Here is a 23839-nt window from a genome sequence, read left to right on the forward strand (position 1 = left end):
CAGGTTCCCCTCTGCGCCGGTCGGCTTCCAGGAGGGCTTCCTGGAGGAGGAGGCAGGCTAGCCAGGCCGGGAAGGAAGGCGGGAGCCCGCTCAGGGTCACTGCCCGGCCACGCACGCCCCAAGCCCGCGGGCGACGCCGGCCGGGCCGCAGCGGGCGGGCTGGGCGGTCCGGGGGCGGACACCTGCGGCCCGGGGAGCTGAGCCGGCCCGGCCGCGGGGTCACGTGAGCGCCGGCCGGCCAGGTGGGGACGGTGACGCAGGTGGCCCGGCCAGGTGTCCCGGGCGCGCCCGGCCGTCCGCTCCCGCCCGGCCCACGCCCTGCCCGCGCGCGCGCGCCCACCCACCTGGGCGCCCACCTGGCCTGCGGCCGCGCGCGCGCGCGCGCCCGCCCGCGCCTCCCCTCCCCCCACCCCCACCCCGGCCCCGGGGCCGCGCAGGGAGCGGGGGGCGGGGCCTGGGAGGGACCGGCGGCGCTCGGAGCGCGGCCCGGATCGGCCGCGGGGCCGGGGCGCGGAGCCCGGAGGCTACACCGGCCCGAGTCGCCGCCCGCTGGCCGCCACGTCCTCCGCCCGGCGCGCGGCGCAGGTGAGCCCGGGGACGGGTGAGCGGGGTGGGGGCGGGGAGGCCCGGGAACCCGGGGGCGCCTTTCCCGCCGGCGCCCCGCGGTCGGCGAAACTTGGCGGCGCCCTCCCTCCGCCGCGGGACGGAGCCCGCAGCCCGGGCGCGGCCCGACCCGGGTCCCCGGACCCCACCCCGCGCGGCCTCCGGCGTCCTGCTGCCCGCCCCCTGCCTCCCCTCGAGCCCCGGGGGACGCTTCTGTCGCAGGGTCTCCTGTTTAGACATCAGAGCCTGGAGACCCTTAGGAAGCCCCAGGACCTTTGGAAATGGAGGTCAGGAGCGGGGACAAAACCACCCTCCCCCAAACTCCGGGCAATCTGCTGCCCAAACCCTCTTTGGCCTCAAGAGTCAGCAGCCCCCAAAACGAACATCCTCCCACAACAGACCAAAATCCACCGCCTCCCCCGCCTCCCCCACCCGGTGGATGTGGTGGGCAGGCCCGGGGGGGGGGCGGGGGGGGGGCAGGGGTGCTGTTCACTCTTACCTAGTAGGGGAGGAGGAGGGAGGGGTATGGGAGCAGCTTCTGGAGGGCCGGGGGCCCCATTTACTGCTGACGCCAGCCTCGGCTTCTGCATCCGGGAGGCAAGAGCCCCCTTTGAGATTTGGGTGGGTCTCAGCCCAGCACCCGGCATGGCGGCGGGGGGGACCTCTTCATCTGACCCGAAGCCGGGGAAGGCCTGATTCCTCCCTCTCTCCTTGAGGTGAACAATCTGCCCCTCCTGGTGTGGGGGTTCGGGGGGCGCCTGTCGGGGACCTGGCCGGGACCAGCAGGAGGGCATCTGACCCTGTCCACCCTGACACCCCCGTGGCTGAGTGCTTAGGGGTGGGGGTCCTGGTTCCGTATGAACTAAGGCAAGTTACGTGAGGCTGCTGGACCTCGGTTTCCTCATCTGTAAGAGGGGGTAGTCAGGGTACCCACAGAGAGGGCCCCGACTCAGTTGCCGCTGAGCTGTTCTGGGGTTGCCCGCGGGCCACAAGAACAGGGCAACCTCTGCCCACGTAGATCAAAGGCGCTGCCCCCGGCTCCCCCAGGCCTGGTGGGAGAGCGCGGCAGGAGGTGCGGACCTCGGGAAGAAGGTCTTAAGTCCCTTGGACAGATGTCACCTGGAGAGTGAGAGGGACTGAGCCGAGCAGAGGGCCTCCTTTGGGGGAGAAGCCTGGGAGGCCTCTGGTCCCCGGGGTCATCTCCGCCCCCGCCCAGGAAGTGCTGTTCCCCAGCAGGGGACATGAGGCACAGGGGCGGAGGGGCTTGCTGGGGCCCCCACGTGTGCTGTCCCTGAGGGGCAGTCTGTGTGCGTGACCTGATGGGCACAGCCACTCACCCTGCGTCTGTCTGGGGCCCGGAATTTTAGTTTCGGTTTCCAGACGGATCGCGGCTGCTGGTCGTTTTTGCCCGTGGCAGTGACCGTGCTTGTGCGACCGACCGTCTGTAAGAGCGTCTTTATTTCTGGTGAGAATCCCTGCCCGTCTGCGGGGCCCGCAGGACGGTCACCTCGGTCAGCACAGGCCTGGCTCCTCGTCCGGCTCTCTGGTGACAGGCAGCCTGAGCGCCTCCCCCCCCCCCCGCCCCCCAGGGTCCCTCACCTGTCAGCGAGGGAACATAGCCACCTTCCGGAAGATGGGGGAGGGACTGCAGACACTGCAGGGGAGAAAGCATTTGGAAGACACCTGCTGGTCACCTGTCCAAGCTCCCGTCAGAGTCGGGGCTCTGATTTCCCATCCAGAGGCTTCTTTGGGGAAATGGCATGCGTGTCAGCTGAGTCTGGGCCCGGAGCCAGGTGTATGGGACGTCCGGACCCAGACACAGGAGCCAGGGGGCATGGACGTCGCAGACAGAGCCGGGAAGGTGGTCTTCTCTGTGACCGCTGCCCGAGCCTGGAAGCCTCATAGCAAGAGGCCGCGGGAGGCTTCTGCGTGGGGCGGGCCCAGCACGGCCCCTCCCTGCTGCCAGGCCGGGTGCCAGGCGGGGCATGGCCAGTGGGTCTCCAGGGCCCCACCAGAAAGGGAGGGGGCCTCGGCGGGGCTGGGCTTCCCTGACCCCCACCGTGAAGGGGTGGAGTCAGCTAAGCTAGGCACTGCAGACATTTGCTCCGGGACAGGTCCCCCCTGCAGGGTGTTGACCCGCAGGCACAGTCTCCGCCCACACAGGCGGGGCAGCAAGTCAGGCCCGGCTGTGACCTCTAAAACTGGCTCCGGACGTGGCCAGGTGTCCCTGGGAGGAGGAGGGGGCAAGGCCACCGTAGTCGAGAGTCCCTGAACCACCCCTGGCCACCTGGCACATGGAACCGTCTGCTGTGTGCTCTGTGACTTACACGGCCAAATCCTGCCCCCACATTCCGTGTGACTCTTGACGGTTGAGCTTGGCCCTGCAGAATTACCCAAGTACAAGACCATCACCGTGGCCCGAGTCGGCCTGAGCAAAGACCAGGGTCTGGTGCTCGGGAGGCCAGGCCCCACCGGGCAGGGTGGGGTCAGCCGGACCTGGAGGCAGGGCAGAAGGGACAGAGAGGCCCCACGGACGGAGTGGTCCCAGTGGCTGTGGGAGCAGCTGTGGACAGGGCCACAGGGCCAGGCGGACTGATCTCCTCTGTCAGGCAGCGGGAGGGCGGGCGCTGAGCCCACGGAGTCCGGGGAGCCTGTCTGGTGAGAAGAACGCAGGAGCCGGGCGCCGGGCTGCAAGGACCCCCGGCACCAAGTGCCGCTGAGGCCCCGCTGACCCGGCCACTTGGTCCTCCCTGACCCCGCCTGCTGCCCCTCCTCCCTCCCAAGTCACAGGTGCCCCTCGCCTGTCCCTGCACCTGTGCCTCGGACACCGGGCCGGCTGCGGAGTGCAAAAGGAGAGTTAAATGCCATGGATTCCAAGGACTCAACAGGTCACCACCCTCCCCCGCCCACCCGGTGCGGAGACAGCAGGAAGTCCCCTGAAAGTCACCTAAAAGGTGGCATGGATGGGTGTGGAAGCCCCTGCGATGCACCCTGGTGGCTTCTGCCGGCTCGAAGCTAAGTACCCGTGTGGGTGGTTCTGGGCACGGACCCCAGGGCCCCCCGGGAGGATGAGGCACCGGGGCCAGGGCAGCAGGGCGGAGCTCGCACCATCCCAGCCAAGAGCTCGCTTCTCACCGTCGAGCCCAGCCGCGCGTGCAGGTGTGAACCGAAATCATCCCTGGGCCTGAAGGACCCACACCCCTTGGGAAGACAGACACGCAGCACGCAGCCCTCAGGGCCCTGGGTGTCTCTGGAGGAGCTGTGCTGGGGAGCAGACCCGCCCCTGTGACCCCATGGTCGCCACAGGGCAGCTGGCCTCCCTCTAGGGAGCTCCGTTGCCCGGACAGTGTGGCTGGCATTTGCCCGAGTCCGTGCCCTCGGCCCCTCCCTTGCACTGGCCCCCGGACACCAGGCCAAGGCCGGCAGCCAGTGAGGACCCAGGGAGAGCTGCTCTGCAGAGCCGACCAGCCAGAGGAGAGGCGGCGGGTGAGGACACAGGGGGCGGGGGTCCCCAAGGAGCATGGGGGGCAGCAACACTCCCTGCGTGGCGCCGTCTTCCCTGCTAAAGTCGAAGCAGACAGCCAAGAGGGACCGGGAGGGCCTGCTGCCTTCGAGCTGGCGACGGAGGCCCATACAGGGACGGCCAGGGAGCAGAAAGGAACCACAAGCGACCTTTTCAGCGTCGACAGAAGCCGTAGCACGCCGCGGGGACAGGGCGCTCTGGACGGCTCTTTGCAGGACGTGCAAACAACAGTGCTGGTTTCTGGAAGGGTTGGAATCTCCCACAGCGTGGGCAGAGAATGAAAACCCAGGACAGAAGAGGCCGCAGCGTGGAGACAATGCCAGAGGTTGGAGTGCGGGATCCGGGCCGTCCCGGAAAGAGGGGCTGGAGAAAACAGGCGGGGGAACGTTTGCACGAGAGGTCGCCAGGATGCGCCCAGACCTGCGAGGCCCGAGGAAGGGGCTGGAAGGAGGCACAAGTCTGTGGCTCAGGGAGCGCATGTGGACCTTTCCCCACGAGTGCTGGTGCTCCCTGTCACCCCCCACAGAAAGTGGGAGCCACGGCTCCACAGGTCAGAGGACGCCCCAGGCTGTGGTCGTCCAGGGAGCCAGCGTCGGAGCGTATCTGGTGTTTTCCCAGGAGCAGAGCACCGGACAAGAAAGGAGGCCTCCGGATTCTGGAAGAAAATAATCTCCCACGGGACTCTGAGCTCAGCAGGTTACCCGCCCCAGGGACAAAGATCTGCTTCCCGTGAGGCTACCTCGTAGCCTCAGGAAGGTGGGGAGCTCCAGGACCGTTCCAGGATGGGATCTGGGGGCAGGGAAGGGAGCGCCGGGGAGAGAGGCCAGGGTCTCTGGGAGAACCAGGGCTGATGCACCCATCGCATGGAGTGTGTGGTCCAAACACGCGAGGCAGGGACACGGGAACGCGTGGGGAGTTAACAGGAGGACAGCCGCCGGTCAACAAGAGGGAATTATTAACGAGGGAGGCCAGGCGCTGGTGTCCTGCTCGGCCGAGCCGGCTGTACTAACACAGACACCCACGGGTCCTGCGTACTGGGCTGAAATCCCGTCCACACGGCTCCACACGGCAGGGAGAGGCTGGCCTGTGCGATCAGGAGATCTCAGAATAGCAGACATCGGGGAAAAGCTGTAGAGCCCGGAGCGGTGGCCTGTGGGGGACAGGGCAGTGGAGGAGGGGACACCTGTCTTTCACGGTAGGCCTCTCGGTGCCGTGTGACTTTTGGACCTGTGCCCGGGGAGTCGTGAGAACCCTGAGGTTAGAAGGAGGAGGTCAGAGTGTGCCCATGTCAGCTGCACCACCCCCCCCCCCCGACAGCTGGCTGCAGCCGGCCCCGGTCCTGGAGGTCCAGCAGAGCCCTGGGATGGCATCCACTCCTCTTTGGGCCTCGGTCCCCGCGCGGGTGGCACTCCAGGCCTGTGGGTGCGGCCACCTTGCTGAGAACGGAGGTCACACCCAGCAGTGGCTCACCTGACAGGTTCCTGCTGGGGCACCTCCTGTCCCCAGAGTAGACTTTGCCCCCTGCTGGGAGCAGCCCTGCTACTGGCTGTGTCCGGGGTCTGGGGTCCAGGGTCCGGGTCCAGGGTCTGGGCCCAGAAGACCCAGGCCTAGGGCCTGAGGTGGGGAAGGGGAGGGGGAGGACGGTGGATGGGGCAGGTGGAAGGCACGGTCACAGTGCCGGTTTTCAGGGCGACGAGGTGAATGTCCCCACGGTAAACGCCTCCCAGACTAAGAGGACTGACCGAGCCTTCGGGCTCCCCACTCGGGGGCAATTTGCTTGGCCTGCATAGAGGTCAAAGTCTACCAGAGACCCCTTTCTCGGCCAGGCCTGGGTGAATGCAAAGTTTACGTGGGGGTGGGTGAGCCAGGGTGGGGGACCGCCCGCCGCTGGCTGCGTGCGACTCAGAACGTCCCCAGGAATGTGTGGGCAGTCCTCCCGGGGTGGGGGCGGCCAGGGCTCCTCAGGCAGCCACACTCGCCTCTCTGGGATGGCTTCAGCAGAGACCCTGTGTGCTGGGGGTCGGAGCACAGGCAGCCAGGCTCCCGGCTGCTGCTGTCACCCCGGCCGGTGCTGTGGCTTAGGGCCCTCTGGGGCCTGGCTGCCCCTCAGGGAGGGGTTCTGGAGCCGAGGCCGGGCCGGGAACTTCCGATGCAGGGTTGGGCAGGGAGTGTGGGAGGTAGGCTCAGGCCGGGACCTGCCTGGCGTGTCCTGGGACGGATGGCAGTGGTGTCCCTGGGGTCCAGGGAGCCGTCGACTCCAGAGGCCCGGGAGGCCTGGCACAGGCCCGGGCACCTCTGGCTGCGTGCCCCCCTCCGCCCCCCCCGGGGCAGGAGAGGGCAGGTGACCGCCTCACTCCCACGGAGCTGTCGGAGAAACCGCGTCTCCGTTCCTTCCCAGATCGGCAGGCAAAGGATGCCGCGCGGAAGCTGGGCGCGGAGTCTCAGCCACCTGGGCTGCAGATTCGGAGACTTGATTTTTCCGCCTGAGAAATGGGCTTCCAGCCTCGTGTGCACAAGCCCCGCGTCTACAAGAGGCACAGGAGTGGCGGCTCCGTTTGCTCGCGTTAACGTTGAAAGGAGGCGGTGCAGAGGAGTGCGTCTCCCGCAGGCCCCCAAGGTCCTCCCGACCCTGACTGTTGCCCTGGCCAGCGCGGGTCGCTGTGGCCACGGCTCCGCCCGGCGGCTGGGGCGTCGCTCCATCGCGGCCCCACAGCCCAGGGCCGGGCTGCGACAGCACCTGACTCCCGCGAGCGGGAGCCTTGCTCCCGAGGCTTTGTCGCCATTCTGCCCACGTTGCCGATCTTGAGCGGGAGGTGCAGAAAAGAGCCAAGGGATGGGACGGTCGCTGGCCGGAAGCCGGTGGCCGGGAGGCCTGTGTGGGCCCTCACAGTGGAAAGGCGGCGGCGGGCCCGTCCACACCGCAGGGCCGTGGGCCCTCGGCCCGGCACGAGCCAGACCGAGCTGAAGAGCCAGCCCCACGCCGGTCGGCGGGGCTCTGCACGTGTGAGGTGCTCGGGGTCCCCAGAGGGACGGGCATCCACGGGATGCAGGGAGACCGAGTGGGGGCTGTGGGCCCCGGGTGTCTGCAGACGCCCCCCTCCCCGCTCTGCATCCAGGCATAGAGGGGCCGTGCCCAGTGGGCTCTTGAGACGGGGACGGTCGGCCCTGCTCAGAGTCCGCGAATGCGGGAAAGTCCGGGCGTGTCACTGCGCACGCAGAAAGGCCGCCTAGACAGCCGGCCACGCGGGAGTCACCACGCGGGGCGGTGAAGAGAGAGGGTCTGGAATCACACACGCCGGGGGTCAGCCCCCACCCGGTTTCCCTCGTGTCCCGTCCCACACCCCGGGGGCTCCTGGGCTTCTCGGGGCCTCGTGTCTTCGTTTGCAAATCGAGAACGCAGACGGCCGGCGTGTCCCGCGAGTGAGCGAGCTGACACGACCTCCCCCAGCACGGCGGAGCCTGGCCCTGCGCGCTCTGGAACGTGGGGGTGCGGTGGAGGCCAGGGTCCCGGGAGCCCCACAGACAGCTTCGTTCGCGGTGCTCACGGCGACCAGGAGGAGGTGGGGCCAAGATGCCCAGTGTCCGACCCGGCTCGGGCCGGCAGGGCCCTGGCCCTGGGGCCACGCGCCCCTCATTACCGCACGCTCGTACCCCCCGGCCTGGGGGTCCGTCCTCGGCGTGGGCACCCACCAGAGGAAGCACGGTGGGGGGGGGGTGCACACTTGTCCTCCACCCCGGTCCCAGCAGCTGGGTCCCGGCAGGCCTGAGCCTCCCGCCCCCCGCACACCCCCCTCCCGGCCTCCGGGCCCTGCATCCCGAGCGGGGTCCCTGGCCGGGCGGGCGCTGAGAGGCGGTGGGCGGCGCCCGCAGGCAGGAGGGCTGCAGGGTGTGCATGTCCGCCTGCCCTCACCTTTGCCCTCTCGCCCCAGGACACCGTGGCCACTCAGCATGTCCCAGCGACACTCGGACAGCTCCCTGGAAGAGAAGCTGCTGGAATACCGCTTCCACTCCGAGCTGCGGCTCGATGCCAGGGGGAACCCGGCGTCCGGGCTCCCGATGGTGCGGGGCGCCCTGCAGCTCGGGGACGACGAAGGCTTCCAGCTCGATACCTCGGTGCCCCCCGCTGTGTCCCCTCAGGACGAGGAGCCGCGGGCTGTCGTCCTGAGCACACAGAGCCCCGCGGCCCTCAAGATGGGCACTCAGCAGCTGATCCCCAGAAGCCTGGCCGTGTCGAGCAAGGCCAAGACCCCGGCCCGCCACCAGAGCTTCGGGGCGGCCGTGCTCAGCAAGGAGGCCGCCCGGCGGGACCCCCGGCTCCTGTCAGCCCCCAGCTTCTCCCTGGACGACATGGACGTGGACGCGGGCCCCGGGGGGGCGCTGAGACGGAACCTACGGAACCGATCCTACCGGGCGGCCATGAAGGGCCTGGAGGCGCCGGGCGGGGAGAGGGGCCCCCTGCAGCTCAGCCCCAAGCTCCAGGCCCTGGCGGAGGAGCCCAGCCAGCCTCCCGCTCGGTGCCCGGCCAAGAATAAGGTAGGGGGCCGTGCCGCCTGGACTTCGGGGCGGGGGCCGTGCCGTGAGGGGCCTCGGGAGCTTGTAGGCACAGACGGAGGCTCCCTGTCACCCTCGCTGTCTCCGCCACCGTCACCTGTCTCGTGCGGCTGCCATTCAGTGAGCACGTACTGCGCGCAGGGTCCTGACGTGTATCTGCTTCGGTCTGATGGGCAGGCTGCGAGCGGAGTGTGAGGGTGCCCGCTTTATAGATGAGGCGGTCGAGGCTCGGCGAGGTCGGGGGGTTTCTGTAGGACCCCGGGCTCGGGGGTCCCCGCTCTCAGCTGCAGCGAGGAACGGAGCGTCCTGAAGGCAGCCTCTCTCTCTGAGCCCCGAGGGGAGCCGGCCTGTCTCAAGGACGAGTTTCAGTGCCGACCTCACAGCAGCAGCTGGCTTCGGTGGGTCTGCCCGAGGGGCCCCCTGGTTGGGGACTCAGGAGACGCGTGACGCCCTCTCTGCGCGCACGCCCTCCCCGCCCTGCCCGACAGCCGCTCTACCGCGGTGCTCTCGAGAGAACGGGCCGGGCACAGGGCTGGTGGGAAGGGGCCCCCGTGGCCAGAGTTGATGTTCCGGTGGCCGCCTCTCTGGGGGCTTGTCACCGGGACCGGGAGCCGTGGCCGCGGGCGGAGGAGAAGCCAAGCCCACCCGTCGGAGTACGTGCAGAGGGGACCCCCGGGGACCACCTTGGCCGCAGTCCTCAGATGCCCGTGGCCTTGGAGGTGGGGCACGGCTCCTGCCAGGCCTCCCTGAGATGCCCGGGCCCCAGAAGCTGCCTCAGGACCTAGGCACTCTGCAGCCACCCAGGGCCCGTCCAGCTGCCACCTCACTCCCTCGCATCAGACGTTTCCTGACTTCCTGCACAGCTGGAGCTGGGGTGCCGAGGGCACCCCTGTAGGTGGCCCCCAGCGAGGTCCTAAGGCAGGGAGGAGGCAGGCGTGCGCCGGGGTGCTCCGGTCTGGGCTGGGGGAACCTGGGGGGCCAGCAGAGCACGGAGGAGGGGCTCCCCAGGAACTCTGAGCAGGGGCACGGAGGTGGTCCAGAGGCAGAAAGCAGAGGGTGAATGCTGGGCAGATGCCCAGACCCAGAGGCAGGAGGGGTAGGGGTGCTGGGAGCGGGGGCCCGGGGCCCGGGGTGGGGGAGCAGGGCCCAGTGTGGGGGGAGCACCACACATTCCAGACCCACAAGGGGAGTTTTCAGGCCCCAACTTGTTGAAGAAACCTCTCCCTTTCCCGGAACCTGCATAGCCCCGAGGTCGGGAAAAACCGTGTCCCGGCCAAGAGGGCAAGCTCTGTGCGGCCAGCTGCCGGGGGTGCCTGAAGACCCTGCCCGCCCCCACCTGCCTCTGCAGTCCTGCCAGCAGCTGCTGGGACCCCAAGCCTGTGCTGGGAGCTCGACACTAACCTGCCAGTCCCTGCCCTTTCTGCTTCCCCTGGTGTGGCCCTGGCTCCCACCCTGGGCCTTCTGAGCCCCCTCCAACCACACCCGTCCGGCCTTGCTTGGGTTTCTCTCTAGACCCAGTCAGAACACCCTGCTGTCCCGAGCACCGCTCTTGATTAGTTCAGGCCTGCCTGCCTCTTCCAGGCAGCCCTCCTGGATCTGCCTAGCTCTCAGTCACCCTGCCCTACCTGCCCTAGCCTCTGCTTGGTGGCCGTGCATTCCTTGTGGAGCTGACGTCTATCGAGCACCTTCCACGTGCCCGGCAGAGGCCCCCTCCTGTCGAGCATGCCTTCACATGTGGTGCTGTGAGATCTCCGGGCCCCCAGGGTGGCCTTGCTGTGGACTCGCACCTGCCCCTCCTCCCCACTGACGGCCCTGTTTCCGTGTCTCTTGTTTGCACAGAGGACACTGGGGCGGAAACGTGCACACAAGGGCTCCTTCAAGGACGGTGAGTGTGGCCAAGGGACGTGACCTCAAGAGGCCAGTATGGGCCAGGCCGGGCGCAGCTGAGGCTGGTCTCGCCGGGGCTGCTGGGGGGGCAGGGCAGGCTGGTGCGGCGCAGGGAGAACAGGCCGACTGGGATTTCTCTGGGGGCTGGAGGTCCTGGTGGCTTGTCTCATCGTGTAGTTCTGACGTGTCTGGAAAGTTCCCTCGGGCTCTTCTGTGCTGTTCCAGGGGCAGGGGATGGACAGAGCGCCCACACTCACCCCAGGAGACGTTTGTCCAGCGTGCATGTGTGTGCCAGGCCCGTCTGCACCGGTGCAGCCAGGGGGTGCTGGCCCCAGGGTGTAGACACCCATGCTGTGTATACTGCCCACGGGACACAGGGAGCCCAGTGTTGGGGGCTCAGGAGGGCCCGGAGCAGTGCATTTGGCCTGCTGAGGGGTGATGCCAACGGGACCCCACAGGGGAGGGGGAGGGGAGGGGGAGGGGCCCGCCCCCGCCCCCGCCCGCCAGGATGCAGCACCCAGTGGCTGTGAGGGGGCAGGGTTCTTAGGGTACAGGGGCTCAGCCAGGAGGGGGCCCCCTTGTGTGGACAGCCACAGGCCTGGGGGTGGGGAGGCATCAGGATCCGGGCCTCCTCCTGCCTCAGGGAGAGGAGCGGTGGTGCCCAGTCTCAGAGCCAGGACAGGAAGAGAAGGGTTAGGGTTGGTGGCCCTGAGCCAGTCGCCAGCTGGCCCCCGGCGGGCAGGGGGGGGTGATGGCTGCAGAGTGGGAGAGCGGGAGACCGCACCTGGGGTCGGAGGACTCGGGAACAGGCGTCCACTGCTCTCGGCCCAGCCTGGGAGCAGCCCCCACCGAGGGCGGCCCCCACGGCTCTGATTGGTCAGCTCAGCCCTGGTCTGAAGGTGCCACATTCTGCATGGGGACACCAGCCCTGTCCTGAGCTCGGCCGGGCACAGCCATGGGAGCCAGCCAGCCTGAGGGGAGCCTGCTGTGGGGGGCCCTGAGCCGCCTGATGCCCTCAGGGTCTCCCGGGGAGGACTCAGCCCGCAGATTCCTGGGGGGAACCCGCTCAGAGCCCCCAGGCCTGCCGGTGACACGCCCCCCGTCCCCAGACCCCAGGTTCTACCAGGAGATCCGGGAGCGGGGCCTCAACACCAGCCACGAGTCTGACGACGACCTGCTCGACGAGCCGTCCAGCCCCGACGGAACCGGGAAGGCGGACGCCCCCATCGTGGTCAAGAGCTACCGGCCGGCGCAGATCACCTGGAGCCAGCTCCCGGAGGTGAGGCCGGGACGGTGGGGTGACGCTCTGTGTCCGAGCCCACGGGCGATTGGCCCCTCAAAGCCGGTCGGGGTCCTCCTCCCAGTGAGAGGAGGAGGCTTCCAGAAGTACCCTCCTATGCCCAGCTTGCAGGGGGCCCCCCTTCCTGGCACCCTCAGAGCCGCCCTGCTCCAAGGGCACTTTGGGTTTGGTCCCGAGGGAAGGAGAGCAGCTAGGGGCCCGTGCCATCTGCGCATGTGTGACGAGCCCCCCACAGGTGAGCCCCTGGCCCTCGCCCGACTCAGAGTGGCCTGCGGAGCTGTGGGCAGAAGGACCCCGCTCCGAGGCCCGGGAAAGCGGCAGGAGGGTCCAAGGGGGAGACGGCCGTGGAAGGGCGAAGGCCCTGCCCTAGGGCTGTGGGGGTCTCCGGGGAGAGCTCGGCTGGGACAGAGGCCCTGGTGCTCTGAGCAGGTGTGTGTGGGGAGGTGCCTGCCACGACCCCAGGAGGGCAAACGCTGGTGACCCGTCCCCCGAGGGCCCAGGGACAGAGCTGCATGCAGCCTGGGGTGTGTGGGTGGTCTCCTGGCATAGATGGTCCAGGACCCCGCACCCTCAAAATGCCGGCAGATTCTGTTCCTACCCGAGCTCGGGGGATCTCAGCCAAGCCTCTGGGCTGGACGAGGAGGCAGGGGGTTGCCCGGCCCCCCAACTCCCGGCCCAGGCGCTGGTGACGGCCTCTGGCCAGCCCAGAGGGGAGGAGGGCAAGGATCAGGTGGCCCTGGGTCCTGCAGGGGGGTGCCCCTGGGCCGTGGGGCGGCCTGGCCGGCTCTGCAGGGCCACCGCGGACACGTTGTGGCCGAATGGGCAGCACGCGAGCCAGGGCAGCCAAGGGCCGCTGGGCCTGCAGGGGTGGAGAGCTGGAACGCCTCCCCTACCTCCCGGGCAGGCCGCACGCCCACCTGGGCCAGGTGTGTCTGAGTCATGGCCGTGGCTCGCCGCTCAGCTCTGCTGGGTGGCTTTGGGCCTCTCGGCCCCCGGGACAGCTCTAGGGGACGGAGCCCACACTCCCCACCCTTGGGTGTCTGTCGGCCATCCCCTCCAGATGCCTGTCTCGTTCCTCAGCCGCCCCGGGGCTCTCTGGAAGGGCGGATGGGCTTCCGGGATGAGCACCCCGTGACCCCCAGGCCTGTGCCCCCCTCAGGTGGTGGAGTCCGGCATCCTGGACAGGCTGCCTGCTGAGGAGCGCAAGAGGCAGGAGGTAAGGGGGCTGGGGGCGGGGCGGGGGGGGGAGTCCAGTCCTGTGCCCAAGACTTGGCGTGGGTCACACAACGCACGGGGGACGGTGGTCGTGGGGACACCTCCTGGGCCGGGCACTGGGACGATGGCTGATGCCCTTGGCGGGGTGGCGGGGCCTGCCGTCGCCCCTTCTCGGATGCGGGTGCGAGTCCTCGCCAGCATCACGGCTCGTAGCCGCTGAGCCAGAGCACGTACCCAGGTGTCGGGCTCTTGTCCCCACGGCCACGCTCCCAGCCTTGCCCCGGGTCCGGCCCGTCCTGCCCCCGGACCGCACCCCCGAGGCGCAGGGTGGCCCCAGCAGCCGCTGTCCTCCCCGCCAGGCCATCTTTGAGATCCTCACGTCGGAGTTCTCGTACCAGCACAGCCTGGGCATCCTGGTGGCCGAGTTCCTGCAGTCCGGGGAGCTGCAGGCAACGATGACCCAGATGGAGCGTCATCACCTCTTCTCCAACATCCTGGACGTCCTGAGCGCCAGCCAGAGGTGAGGCCCGCGCCCACAGAGGGTGGGAGGGCTGGGGCTCCAGGACACTCCCGGTCCGGGACTGCGGGGTGGACGGATCGGAGCTGCTGCCCGCCGGGAGGGAATGCGAGAACCTTCTCGGGCCCTGAGGCCGCCGACAGCTGGGCCAGGGACAGGCTGGGCACCAGGCCCGCGGGCACCCCGGCAGCGCCAGCGCCCTGTCCCTTGGATGTTTGAGAGGGTGGAGTTCCTCCCACGGGGCACATCCCCACCTGACACCGGGTGAAGGTGGCCGAATGACGAGGCGAATGATGAGGTGGGCGGTGCCCATGGGGCGGGGCGGGCGGGGCGGGGGGAGGGGCGGGGGCCTTCACTTGCAGCCTCGGGTCATGTTCCGCCCGGTGGTGTCTGGGCCTGGCCCGGGGCTCTGGTTGCAAGGCCCGGGGTGGAGGAGGGGCCAGGCCTGCACGGGCCTGTGCGTAGCTGTGTGCGTGCCTCCGTGCACCCGAGTGGCTGTGCTTGCACAGGTGTGTGTGCGTCCATGTGCCCGAGTGCGTGTGTGTACGTGTTTGCGCAGGTGTGTGCGTGTGTGTGTGCACATATGTGCCTGCGTGAGTGTGCGTGTGGTTGGTAGCGGGTGCACGTGTGTGTTTACTCCCACGGAGGGCACAGCCCGCGTATGCACCCGTGTGCGCTCAGCTGCACCCAACGCTGGGTCCCAGGAGACCCCGGGACACCGTCCCTCATGCCCCAGCATGCTCTCTAAACTGCATAGGTGGGCCCCACGAGCCCCCCTCTGCAGACTAGGGTGGGGCAGGTGACAGAAGGTGGCTCAGCCCCGGTTCACTCACATCAGCATCAGACCAGCCCCCCGAGCCCCCCAGCCCCCAGTCCCTGCTACCTGTTGCCCCATGAAGTTTCAGGGCCGTACGGGGTGGGCGGGGGGTGGCTATCTTGTCCCTGGAGACAGTCTTCCTGCGGAGCCGCGGTGACCAGCCCGGGGAAGCTTGCAGCCCCTGACTCCGTGGGGGCCCGCGATGGCGGCTGCCCCTCCGCCCAGCTCTGCCCCTCAGCTCCGTGTCCGTGAGGCGCAGCAGAGGGCCCGGGGCCGCCGTAGGCCGGCTGTCCTCTGTGCCAAGCGGCCACGTGGTTGCTTCTGAGCTCCCCAGGGCCTCTGGCTGGCCGTCGCTGTCCTGGGGTGGGACGTCCGGCCTCCTGAGGCGGCAGCGGCCTCCTGTCCGTGGCCGAGGCCGAGTCGCGGCTGATCTCGGAAGGGAGCCCCAGGGGGAAGCGGGGCCTGGGGGGGTCCCCGCCGGGGAGTCCGCCCAGAGCCCCCACTCCCACCCTGAGCTGGGCAGAGGGATCCGGGGCTCCGGGCCGGCCTGACCCACGTCCAGGGCATGAACCTAGAGCAGCAGGCTCCCCGTGCGGCCTGCGGGCTCCCCCGGGGTCTCCGCCAGAACCTCGTGGGAAGTGGCCTCGGATTTGCCCTATTTTTCAGGCTGAAGGAGCTGACCCGTCCCGGGGTTTCCCCGGGAAGGTCACGGCTCGCCGCCGGCCTGGGCAGCCGGTCCCCGCGTGCCGGAGCTCGCCCCGACGGCCAGGCCCCAGCCCGCTCTCACCCTCAGGTTTTTCGAGGCCCTAGAGCAGCGGCACAAGGCGCAGGTGTGCGTGGAGGACATCAGCGACATCCTGGAGGAACACGCAGAGCAGCATTTCCACCCCTACGTCGCCTACTGCTCCAACGAGGTCTACCAGCAGCGCGCCCTGCAGAGGCTGATGTGAGCAGGGCCTCGGTCTCGGGGGGGCCTCGGTCCCGGGGGGCCTCGGTCCCGGGGGCCTCGGTCTCGGGGGCCTCGGTCTCGGGGCGCGTTCCTGCGGGCTCCCCCTCCCCTCCCGCCGCCCTGACTTCGGAAGCCCCGTTCTCTGTCACAGGAGCAGCAACGCCGCCTTCCACGAGGCCCTGAGGGAGATCGAGAAGCGTCCTGCGTGCGGGGGCCTCCCCATGATCTCCTTCCTCATCCTCCCCATGCAGAGGGTGACCCGGCTGCCCCTCCTGACGGACGTGAGTACACAGCGCGGACCCCGCCTGGGGAGGTAGGTCGGCTGGACGCCGGGACAGAGCTGCCCGGGTCCCCCTTCCAGTGGAGTGGAGCACGGCACGCCCCCTCCCCCACCTCGTCACTCAGTCGTAAGACGGCTTTGACATTTGATAGCCTCCCCCCACCCTGCCCTCCCCCCGGGCTCTGTGCCAGGAGCGGCGCCAGCACTCCGCAGGTGTTCGTCCCTGTACTAGAAGGTTCACGAGGTTCCTTCAGGTGGATGAGTGAGAACCAGGGTTGCCCGGGCCTCTGCCGAGTGCGGGTCCTGGGCCGCTGCCTCCTTTCCAGGATCCTCAGCCAGTTGCCCCGGCTGTGGGCCCCCAGGGCAGCCCGGGTGCCCGTCACCTTCCCTTCCGTGCGTGGAGCTCTGAACAGCTCACTGGAGTGGTTCATGCCTCGGAGATGCCTGCTCAGTGCTGCAGGGCAGGTGGGGGCGAGAGGCATACGTGCAGGTGCACGTGTGCACATGCTTGTACACATGTAGGCACACACGTGTGCTCAGGCTCGCACACATGCAAGCCGATGAGTGTGCACATGTCCACATGCTCACACACACGCAGGTGCACACGTGTGCTCACACTCGAAGACATTCAGGCGCACACGTGCGCTCACACTCGTATACATGTAGGCGCACACGTGTGCTCACACTTGCACACGTGTGTTCACACTCAACAAGCAGGCACACACGTGTGCACATGCTCACACACATGCAGGCACACATGTGTGCACACTCATATGCATGCAGGCAGGTGCACGTGTGCTCACGCTTGAAGACATGCAGGCGCACATGTGTGCACACACGCACACATGCAGGCACACACATGTGCTCACACTCGTATACATGTAGGCACACACGTGTGCTCAGGCTAGCACACATGTAGGCGGACGCATTGCTCAGGCTCACACATGTAGGCGCACACGTGTGCTCACACTTGCACACGTGTGTTCACGCTTGACATGCAGGCACACGCGTGTGCACACCCTCACACATGTAGGCGCACATGTGTTCACACATACACATGCAGGCAGGTGTACACGTGTGCACATATTCGCACACATGCAGGTGCACACGTGTCCACACACACGCAGGTGCACACATGTGCTCACGCTCGTATACATGTAGGCACATGCATGTGTGCACGCTCACACACATGCAAGCAGGTGTATCTGCGTGCGCATACTTGTACACGTGCAGCCGTGCACACAGCACACAGAGGCAGCATGTGGCTCCCGCTTAGAGTGCCGTCTTTCCAAGCAGACGGGACATCAGACCTCCCAGGTCCCTCTGGGAAGCGTAGAAAGAGAGGCCACGGGGACCTCCCAGACCGGTCCAAGATGCCAAGGACTGGAAGGGCTGGGGTCCCGGGAGCGTGCTCTCTCCGGGTCCCACGAACCAGCCTGACCCAGCAGAGCCGTTTGGGGGCCGTGCACCCCAGGGCGGCCTGGCAGGAGCCCTCTGGACACTGGCCCCCGACCTCCCTGCGGCCCCGCCCGGTGTGACGTTAGTGGAGGCGCCCCTGCCCGTGCAGGCCCCTGAGCCTGGAGGGCAAAAGGGTCCCCGGTAACTCACGTGTGGTATCCTCTCTGCAGACCCTCTGCCTCAAGAGTCAGGGCCACCCTGAGAGGTACAAGGCCGCCAGCCGTGCGCTCAAGGCCATCAGCAAGGTGAGGAGGGTCCAGGGGAGAGGAGGGGGCGCCCAGACCAAGCCCGGGCCTGAATGCTGCCCCCCTACCCCCACCCAGCAGTGGAGACCCTGAGGGCAAGGCAGGGAGGGAGGGAAGGTTTCCGCGCCGTCCGTCTCCAGCTTTTCACGGAGGGAGTGGAGCTTGAACACGATGGGCGAGCCCGTGGGGGCGGGGGCGGGGGCGGGGCGGGGGCCGGGGCGGCCGGGCCACTGCCCACGGCACAGCCTGCTCTCCCGACGCCCGCCCCGCAGCTGGTGAGACGGTGCAACGAGGGAGCCCACAAGATGGAGCGCACAGAACAGATGTACACCCTGCACACGCAGCTGGACTTCGGCAAGGTCAAGGTGGGCACCCCCACCGCTCCTCGCCCGGCTCGTCTCAGGTCAGGGGGACATTGCCTCTCGGGGCTCCGGCTCGAGGGAGGCCCCTGCGGGCGCCCGCACCGAGGGGGCCGGGGCCTCTGCCTCGGCCTCCCCAGCACCCTTGTGACTCCCACCCCCTTGGCCACAGGCTCAGCTTTTCGGCGCTCCTGCCCGAGGCTCAGTGGGTACGCGGGTCTCTCTGGCCTGTGCCCCCACCCCCAGGGCTGCAGGCGGCATGCTGGGGTCAGGGGGCAGGACGATGTCCGGGCCGGCGCGCGTCTTGGGTTTCCCCGTGAGGCCAGGAATAGTCCGTCAGTTCTGGGGCGGGGACCTAGGCATCCTAAAGGCCGTCCCACGCAGGCAGGGCTCAGACTTCTGTCCCCACGGATCCCCCACCGTCCCATGGTCCAGGGGTGGTCCCACCGGCTGCCCAGGACCCCGCTGTGCCCCGGGCCACCGGGATCCGGCTTCCGCAGGAAGCACCTCTTGGGGAGGGTGGGTCCCAGCAGCAAGAGAGGAGCAGACAGACAGACGCTTCCTCCTGGGAACTGCTCTACAGGAGTCAGGGCCTGGAGGCAGCCCTGTGGGCCGGGCCTCAACTTGTCATCAGCCAGCAGAGGCTGCCCAGCGGGCTGGAACAGGTGCTGTGGGCAGGGCACGAGGGCCACGGAGTGACGGAGGGAGGCCACGGAGGTCCGGACCAGGGTGTAAGGGCTCTCCGGCTCAGGGGGTGCTCAGTAGGTGCCTGGAGAGTCCCTGGGCCCGGCCGGAGGCAGGGAGGGCACCCACCTGCCTGGGTGGCCGAGCAGGATCTGGGCCGGGGACCTGGCACAGCGCAGCTGCCCCATTTGTGCCTGTCGGCCAACTGAATAGCCCTTTGTTTGAGGCGAGGACACATCTCACTGTCCTCCTCCTCGGTCCAGCCCCGGGGGAGGGGGCAGTCACCTAGTCCTTGGAGGCGGGGATTGGTGCCCACCCGGCCTCGGTACGTCCTCGCCCACACCCCACCCCCCGACCGCCCCGACTCAGGCACCTCCCCGGCCCTTCCTTCCAGTCCCTCCCGCTGATCTCTGCCTCCCGCTGGCTGCTGAAGCGTGGGGAGCTCTCTGTGGTGGAGGAAACCGGGCTTTTCCGAAAACTGGCCAGCCGGCCCACGTGCTACCTGTTTCTGTTCAACGACGTCCTGGTGGTCACCAAGAAGAAGAGGTAGGCCGCCGTGGGTGCCGGGCCATGTGGCCCCAAGACGGGGACCGCGAGGGGCCTGGGGGAGTCACCCGGGCCTCCTCAGACCTCAGAGCTGGGCACACGGTGGGGGCCCCCTCCCAGCCTGGCCTGGCCCCGGCAGCGGCCTGGGTCCCCCTGCATGTGACGTGGGGCGGCCAGGTCTCTCCCTGTGCCTGCAGACCCGGGTCTGCCCGCCCAGGCCACGGGGACGAGAAGACGCACCGCCTGTGCTCCCCAGGGGGTGGGGGAGGGGGGCAGCCCTCAGGAGCGTCCTTCTGGCCCCCGTCGGGCGGGGGACCCGGGCCGCCCACACACCCTCGGAGGCATCTGGCCGCCCCCTTGTCTCCCTGCAGCGAGGACAGCTTCGTGGTGCAGGACTACGCCCAAGTGGACCACATCCGGGTCCAGAAGACGGAGGCCTGCGACCCCTCCCTGCTGGGGGGCGGCGGCAGCCGCGGCTCCTCCGTGCCGCACCCCTTCCAGGTGACCCTGCTGCACAACAGCGAGGGCCGCCAGGAGAAGATCCTGCTGTCGTCTGACTCCGCGTGAGTCGGGGGGAGGTCCCGGGGTGGGGGTGGGGGGGGGGACCTGACCACGGAGGGAAACACGGCAGGGAAGGGAATGCCAGGAGGGGGACAGCCTGACCAGCACGGCGTGGCCCGGGGAGGAGGGCCTGGCAGAGGCACCACAGTGCAAAGGTCCTGGGGCAGGAGGCCTCTGCCAAGAAGCAGCCGTGAGGCCAGTGGCGCTCGAGCATGGGCGCCAGTGGTGGGGGCGATGAGGTCAGAACAGGTTGGGGGGCGTTGGGCAGCACAGGGAGGTGCCAGCAGGGAGGGGCTCAGCGGGCAGGGGAGGGAGGGACGGTGGGCTTGGGACCCAGCGCCCGGGTCGTAGGGGTGCAGCTGCTGCCTGACTGTGACCCTGGGCAGATGAGACTCGGGGTCGGCCTGACTCGGTAAAGCCTGCCTGCTGCCCCTCTTGCCTGTGACTTCCCACACCCGGCCCCTGAGGGAACTGGTGGGGGGTCATGAAAGGATGCCAGCGTCCTGTGAAACTTCATCATCACTGCGGGTCACAGCTCCAGGGCCGTGGGGGACGCCTGAGGAACCCCGGGGAGGCCCTTTGACCCCCTGTCCCCGCACAGCACCACACTGGGGGTGGGCCGTGTGAAACCGGAGGTCCCCAGGCTGGCGGGATTGGCCTCGGGGCCTCACCCACGCTGTGTCCCGCCCCAGGAGTGACCGGGCCCGCTGGATCGTGGCGCTCACACACAAGGAGAGGCAGAGTCCCGCCAACAAAGGAGGTGAGCGCCCGCCGCACCAAGAACAGGGCTCGCGGCCCCTTCCCCGGCCCTGGGCAGGGGGGCGGCCCGGAGCTAAGAGGTATCGTCCAGCCCTCCGTCCGTGCCACTGTCTGCCCCCAGGGTGACCTGCCCAGACCCAGCTCTGTCCCAGGGCCGCCTCGTCCGTGCGGGGGAGAGGACCGTGCCCCGTACCTGGAGCACAGGGAGCCGGGCCGGCCCGTAGATTGTCAGCCTGGCTCCAGCCCCGCCCCTTAGGAGCCACCTGCCCCCTCTGCCGGGCAGGGGCAGCCTGTCCCGTGGCCTCCGGGGGAAGCTGCCACGAGTCCCCAGCCCATGTGCCCAGCCCAGGCCCCGCTGAGACCAGGCCCCCGGGGGATGTGCCGGGAGGTGGAGCCCACGTCCTCCCGGGGACAGCTCCGCCCCTGACCCCCACCCCACCTGCCCCCACAGACCTGCCCCAGGTGGAGGTCACCAAGGCCTATCTGGCCAAGCAGGCGGACGAGATCACCCTGCAGCAGGCGGATGTGGTCCTGGTTCTGGAGCAGGAAGACGGTGAGTGGAACGGCGCTGGTGGGGAGGCCCCGGGGTGACAGTCCGCCAGCCCCGTCAGGGCCCAGGGCACACCCGTGTGGGCGGTGCACCCTGACCCTGGCCCCCTGGACACAGTTTCTGCCATTTCTCACGGTGCTCCAAGGCCCCCTCGGCACCCTCCCTCAGGGGTGTCCTCAAATGTCCCTGAGTCACGGGATCAGAATCGGGTCCTTTGTCACTCTGTGTCGTAAGTGGGCGGAGGGTGACTGTGCTACTCCGGGGGCCCCTGCACACGCCCGCACGGGGCATGCGCCGGCATCCGGGCCGAGCTGCCGATGGAGGACCGGGTGCCCGTGTGACCCGGAACCGGGCCCCCTTGGCAGGAGCCGGTGGTGATCCGCTGTAAGGGAGGGGCCTCGGCCTGGTGCCTTCTGGAACAGCGGCTCAGAGGGCATCGCAGCCCCGCCCTCGTGCCCGGACCCCGCCCTCACCCGCCCCACATCTGTGTTCAGGATGGTTCTACGGCGAGAGGCTGAGAGATGGGGAGACGGGCTGGTTCCCCGAGGACTTCGCCCGATGCATCACCAGCCGCGTGGCCGTGGAGGGCAACGTGCGCAGAATGGAGCGCCTGCGCGTGGAGACAGACGTGTAGCCCGCTCTGCCCGGCGATTCGAGGGGCGCAGATCCACCGGCCCCCGGGAGCCTGACAGCCCGCGGGTCTCCCGAGGCGCTGGGGGCTGCAGTGCCGGCTGCAGACACATCCGGTGGGAAGCTCGCACGCGCCGTCCCCCCCCCCGGGGGCCACCCTCCCCCAAGCTGTCAGGGCCACGCCAGCTTGGCCCCACGTCTCCCACACGTCCTGCACCCACCGCACCGCCACGCAGGGCACGTGACTGGACGCGGGACGTGGCCCGGCTCCCTCCCTCGCCTCTCCTGCCCCCCACGTGGGACCGAGGGCCCCACTCTCTGAGAGGAGGTCCCGCCTGAGGGAGCGGACTCTGGTGCCAGTGCTGAAATCCTGACTGAGGTTTTCACAGACATTAAAGAAAGTATTTCTTTAGCGCCTGGATTTCCATGGGAGCCTGCGCCTCGGGGAAGGCCAGGGCAGTCCCTGCAACATCCCCAGGGTGCCACCGGCCAGGACCAGCTCCCCGTGAGTGGTCGCCTGGGCTGGGTCCCAGGGGCGTGTCCGGCTCCCTGTTCCTGGTCACCCCGTGCTCGTCTGTGGCCTTGGCCGGACTGTCCACCTGGAGCTTGGTGAGCGAGGCCAGTGGCTCCTGACCCCCGTCCCCACACACTCCTTTGCTGGGCTCCGTCTGGCTAGTGGGTCTGGGGGCTCTTCTGGGATGTCCCACCAACCCCCGCCTCCCTCAGGGCCCATCTGTCCCCCCCAGGACCCGGATGTGCAGGTGGGGAAGAGTCTGTCCACGCCCAGGGCCCCCCCTCGGCTCGGGCAGTGCTGTCCTTGGGGTGGGGGCTCCCATTATGACAAGAATCTGCCCAGATCCCGTGGGAGCTCCAGTCTGAAAGCCAGAGGGTCGGCTCCACACTCCCAGCCAGAAGGGGGCGATCGGGCAGGCCCTGAGCTGTGCCTCTCCCGGTCCTAGGCCCGGCCAGGTGGGGAGGGGAGGCCAGCCTGAGCCAGTTGGAGGGCCCGGTGGGGATGAGCTGTCCCAGCTCTGCCCACCGAATGGGGTTGGGGGAGAAATATAGTGCCAGGAGGGGTGAGCACCTCCTCCCCACCGACCTCCAGGGTGACCTCCATGGCCGCAGGCGGTCGGAAGGACCAGGCCTAGGTCAGAGCCCAAGCAGGGTCTGGGGTCCCGGGCAGGGATTTTACACGACCAGAGGGCGGTGGGACAGCGGCAGGGTCCGGTCACTGGAGTCAGCCCCCCGTAGCTCCTGCCGCTAACTGCACAGGTGGGAATCTGGGACCTCGACTTGCCCACCTGTGACCTGGGTTAACTCCTGGCTCTTTTCCCAGAACTGCTGTGCAGGCAGGCTGGCAGCCGAGGCCGGGCGTGTGCACACGCGTGCGTGTGTGGCAGGCAGGGGTGGGGGCGGCTTTCTGTGTAAGCCCAGCTCCCCCGAAGGAAGCCCGCCTGCTCGTTCTCCCCACCGACCCCCGAGCTCCTCGGGAGGGCAGACCTGTCCACTGCCCGCCCTCTGCCGGGTACCTTTCTAGTTAATGGAGCAAAGAGGGTTTGGAAAGCCCTGAGACCAGGCCCTCGACTTCCTGACCTGGGGCCAGGACGCCACCTCAGGCCCATTTCAGTCTGCACAGCGGTTGGCTGGAGCCCCCTCGTCCTCCCAAGCAAGGGGTAAGGTGCTTAGCCAGGAGGAAGGACACCCCAGGACCCCGGGGGAGGGGCTGGGGCCACCCGGGCAGGGCCAGACCAGCCTAGGACGGGAACCCCTCAAAGTAGGCTCCAGAAGCACAGGCCCTGGCAGCTTGGAGGCCTGGAGGGGCTCAGGTGGGCGGGGGGTGGGGCTGGGTGGTGAAGTGTGGAAGGCCAGGGCTCCCTCCAGGGCCAGTGCCCACTCGACACCCTCTGAGGGGCCTCCGCTTAGCCTGAGGTGCCTTCCTGAGGGCGGGGCAGGCCAGCCAGGACCCTGGCCCCTCCCAGAAATGGCTCTGATCTGCCTTCTAGCCCAGCTGAGGTCTCAAGACCCCAAACGACCCTTCCTCCATGGCAGTGCCCAGCACTGCCCCCCACCCCCGGATTCCTGGGGGTTCTGTGAACTCTGCCACACCTGCCCTGCTGGGGAGGGGTCTCCAGAAGCAATCTAGCCCAGCCCCTCCTCCCAGCCAGCCGCACCGCCCCTTTTGGGCCTGCTGCTGGGGTCGGTGGGCTTCCTAGGACATCAGCCAACCCCCGTGGGGCCCAGTATGAACAGACACCGAGGTGTCCCCGCCCACCCACCTATTACAACCACTCCGAAACATTCCAAGGCCTTTCTGCAGGGCGCCCCCCCCCAATCAAGTGCCCCTGGTGGCTGGCGGGGACACCGTGGTCGGGCCCACAGCCCTGAAGACATCCAGTGCCCCTGGG

At 68.7% G+C, this 23839-nt stretch overlaps 1 protein-coding gene and 1 long non-coding RNA gene across 4 annotated transcripts; one reads left to right on the forward strand and one right to left on the reverse strand.

Annotated features, from left to right (window-relative positions):
- The first annotated feature begins 433 nt into the window (after window positions 1-433).
- ARHGEF16 (Rho guanine nucleotide exchange factor 16) lies at window positions 434-21846 on the forward strand. Of its 3 annotated transcripts, none has more exons than XM_045475384.1 (15): window positions 434-585; window positions 8056-8659; window positions 10517-10562; window positions 11674-11843; window positions 13024-13080; window positions 13439-13599; window positions 15207-15359; window positions 15514-15643; window positions 17271-17345; window positions 17618-17710; window positions 18783-18934; window positions 19306-19497; window positions 20188-20255; window positions 20706-20807; window positions 21299-21846. In XM_045475384.1, the coding sequence occupies exons 2-15, from the start codon at window positions 8075-8077 to the stop codon at window positions 21436-21438; spliced, it is 2124 nt and encodes a 707-aa protein (XP_045331340.1). In that variant the 5' UTR covers window positions 434-585; window positions 8056-8074; the 3' UTR covers window positions 21439-21846. The 3 variants fall into 3 exon arrangements, with proteins under 3 accessions (XP_045331340.1, XP_045331342.1, XP_045331341.1); XM_045475386.1 differs by lacking the exon at window positions 434-585 and adding an exon at window positions 1969-2068; XM_045475385.1 differs by lacking the exon at window positions 434-585 and adding an exon at window positions 4313-4882.
- Window positions 600-4046, reverse strand: LOC123597072. The gene is made up of 3 exons (XR_006711943.1): window positions 2227-4046; window positions 1941-2045; window positions 600-1722 (listed from the first exon to the last, which is right to left on the reverse strand). It is a non-coding gene; the product is annotated as an uncharacterized LOC123597072 (long non-coding RNA).
- Window positions 21847-23839: the final 1993 nt, after the last annotated feature.

Source organism: Leopardus geoffroyi, chromosome C1 (assembly GCF_018350155.1).
Source record: "Leopardus geoffroyi isolate Oge1 chromosome C1, O.geoffroyi_Oge1_pat1.0, whole genome shotgun sequence".
NCBI lineage: Eukaryota > Metazoa > Chordata > Mammalia > Carnivora > Felidae > Leopardus > Leopardus geoffroyi.

What these genes read in the sequence shown, in the direction of transcription:
- ARHGEF16 (XM_045475384.1), top strand. Translation starts at nt 8,075, where the DNA reads ATGTCCCAGCGACACTCGGACAGCTCCCTGGAAGAGAAGCTGCTGGAA. An exon ending in GGTGCCCGGCCAAGAATAAG is followed by an intron (nt 8,660 to 10,516) that starts GTAGGGGGCCGT and finishes TTGTTTGCACAG; the next exon opens with AGGACACTGGGGCGGAAACG. An exon ending in GTCCTGAGCGCCAGCCAGAG is followed by an intron (nt 13,600 to 15,206) that starts GTGAGGCCCGCG and finishes TCTCACCCTCAG; the next exon opens with GTTTTTCGAGGCCCTAGAGC.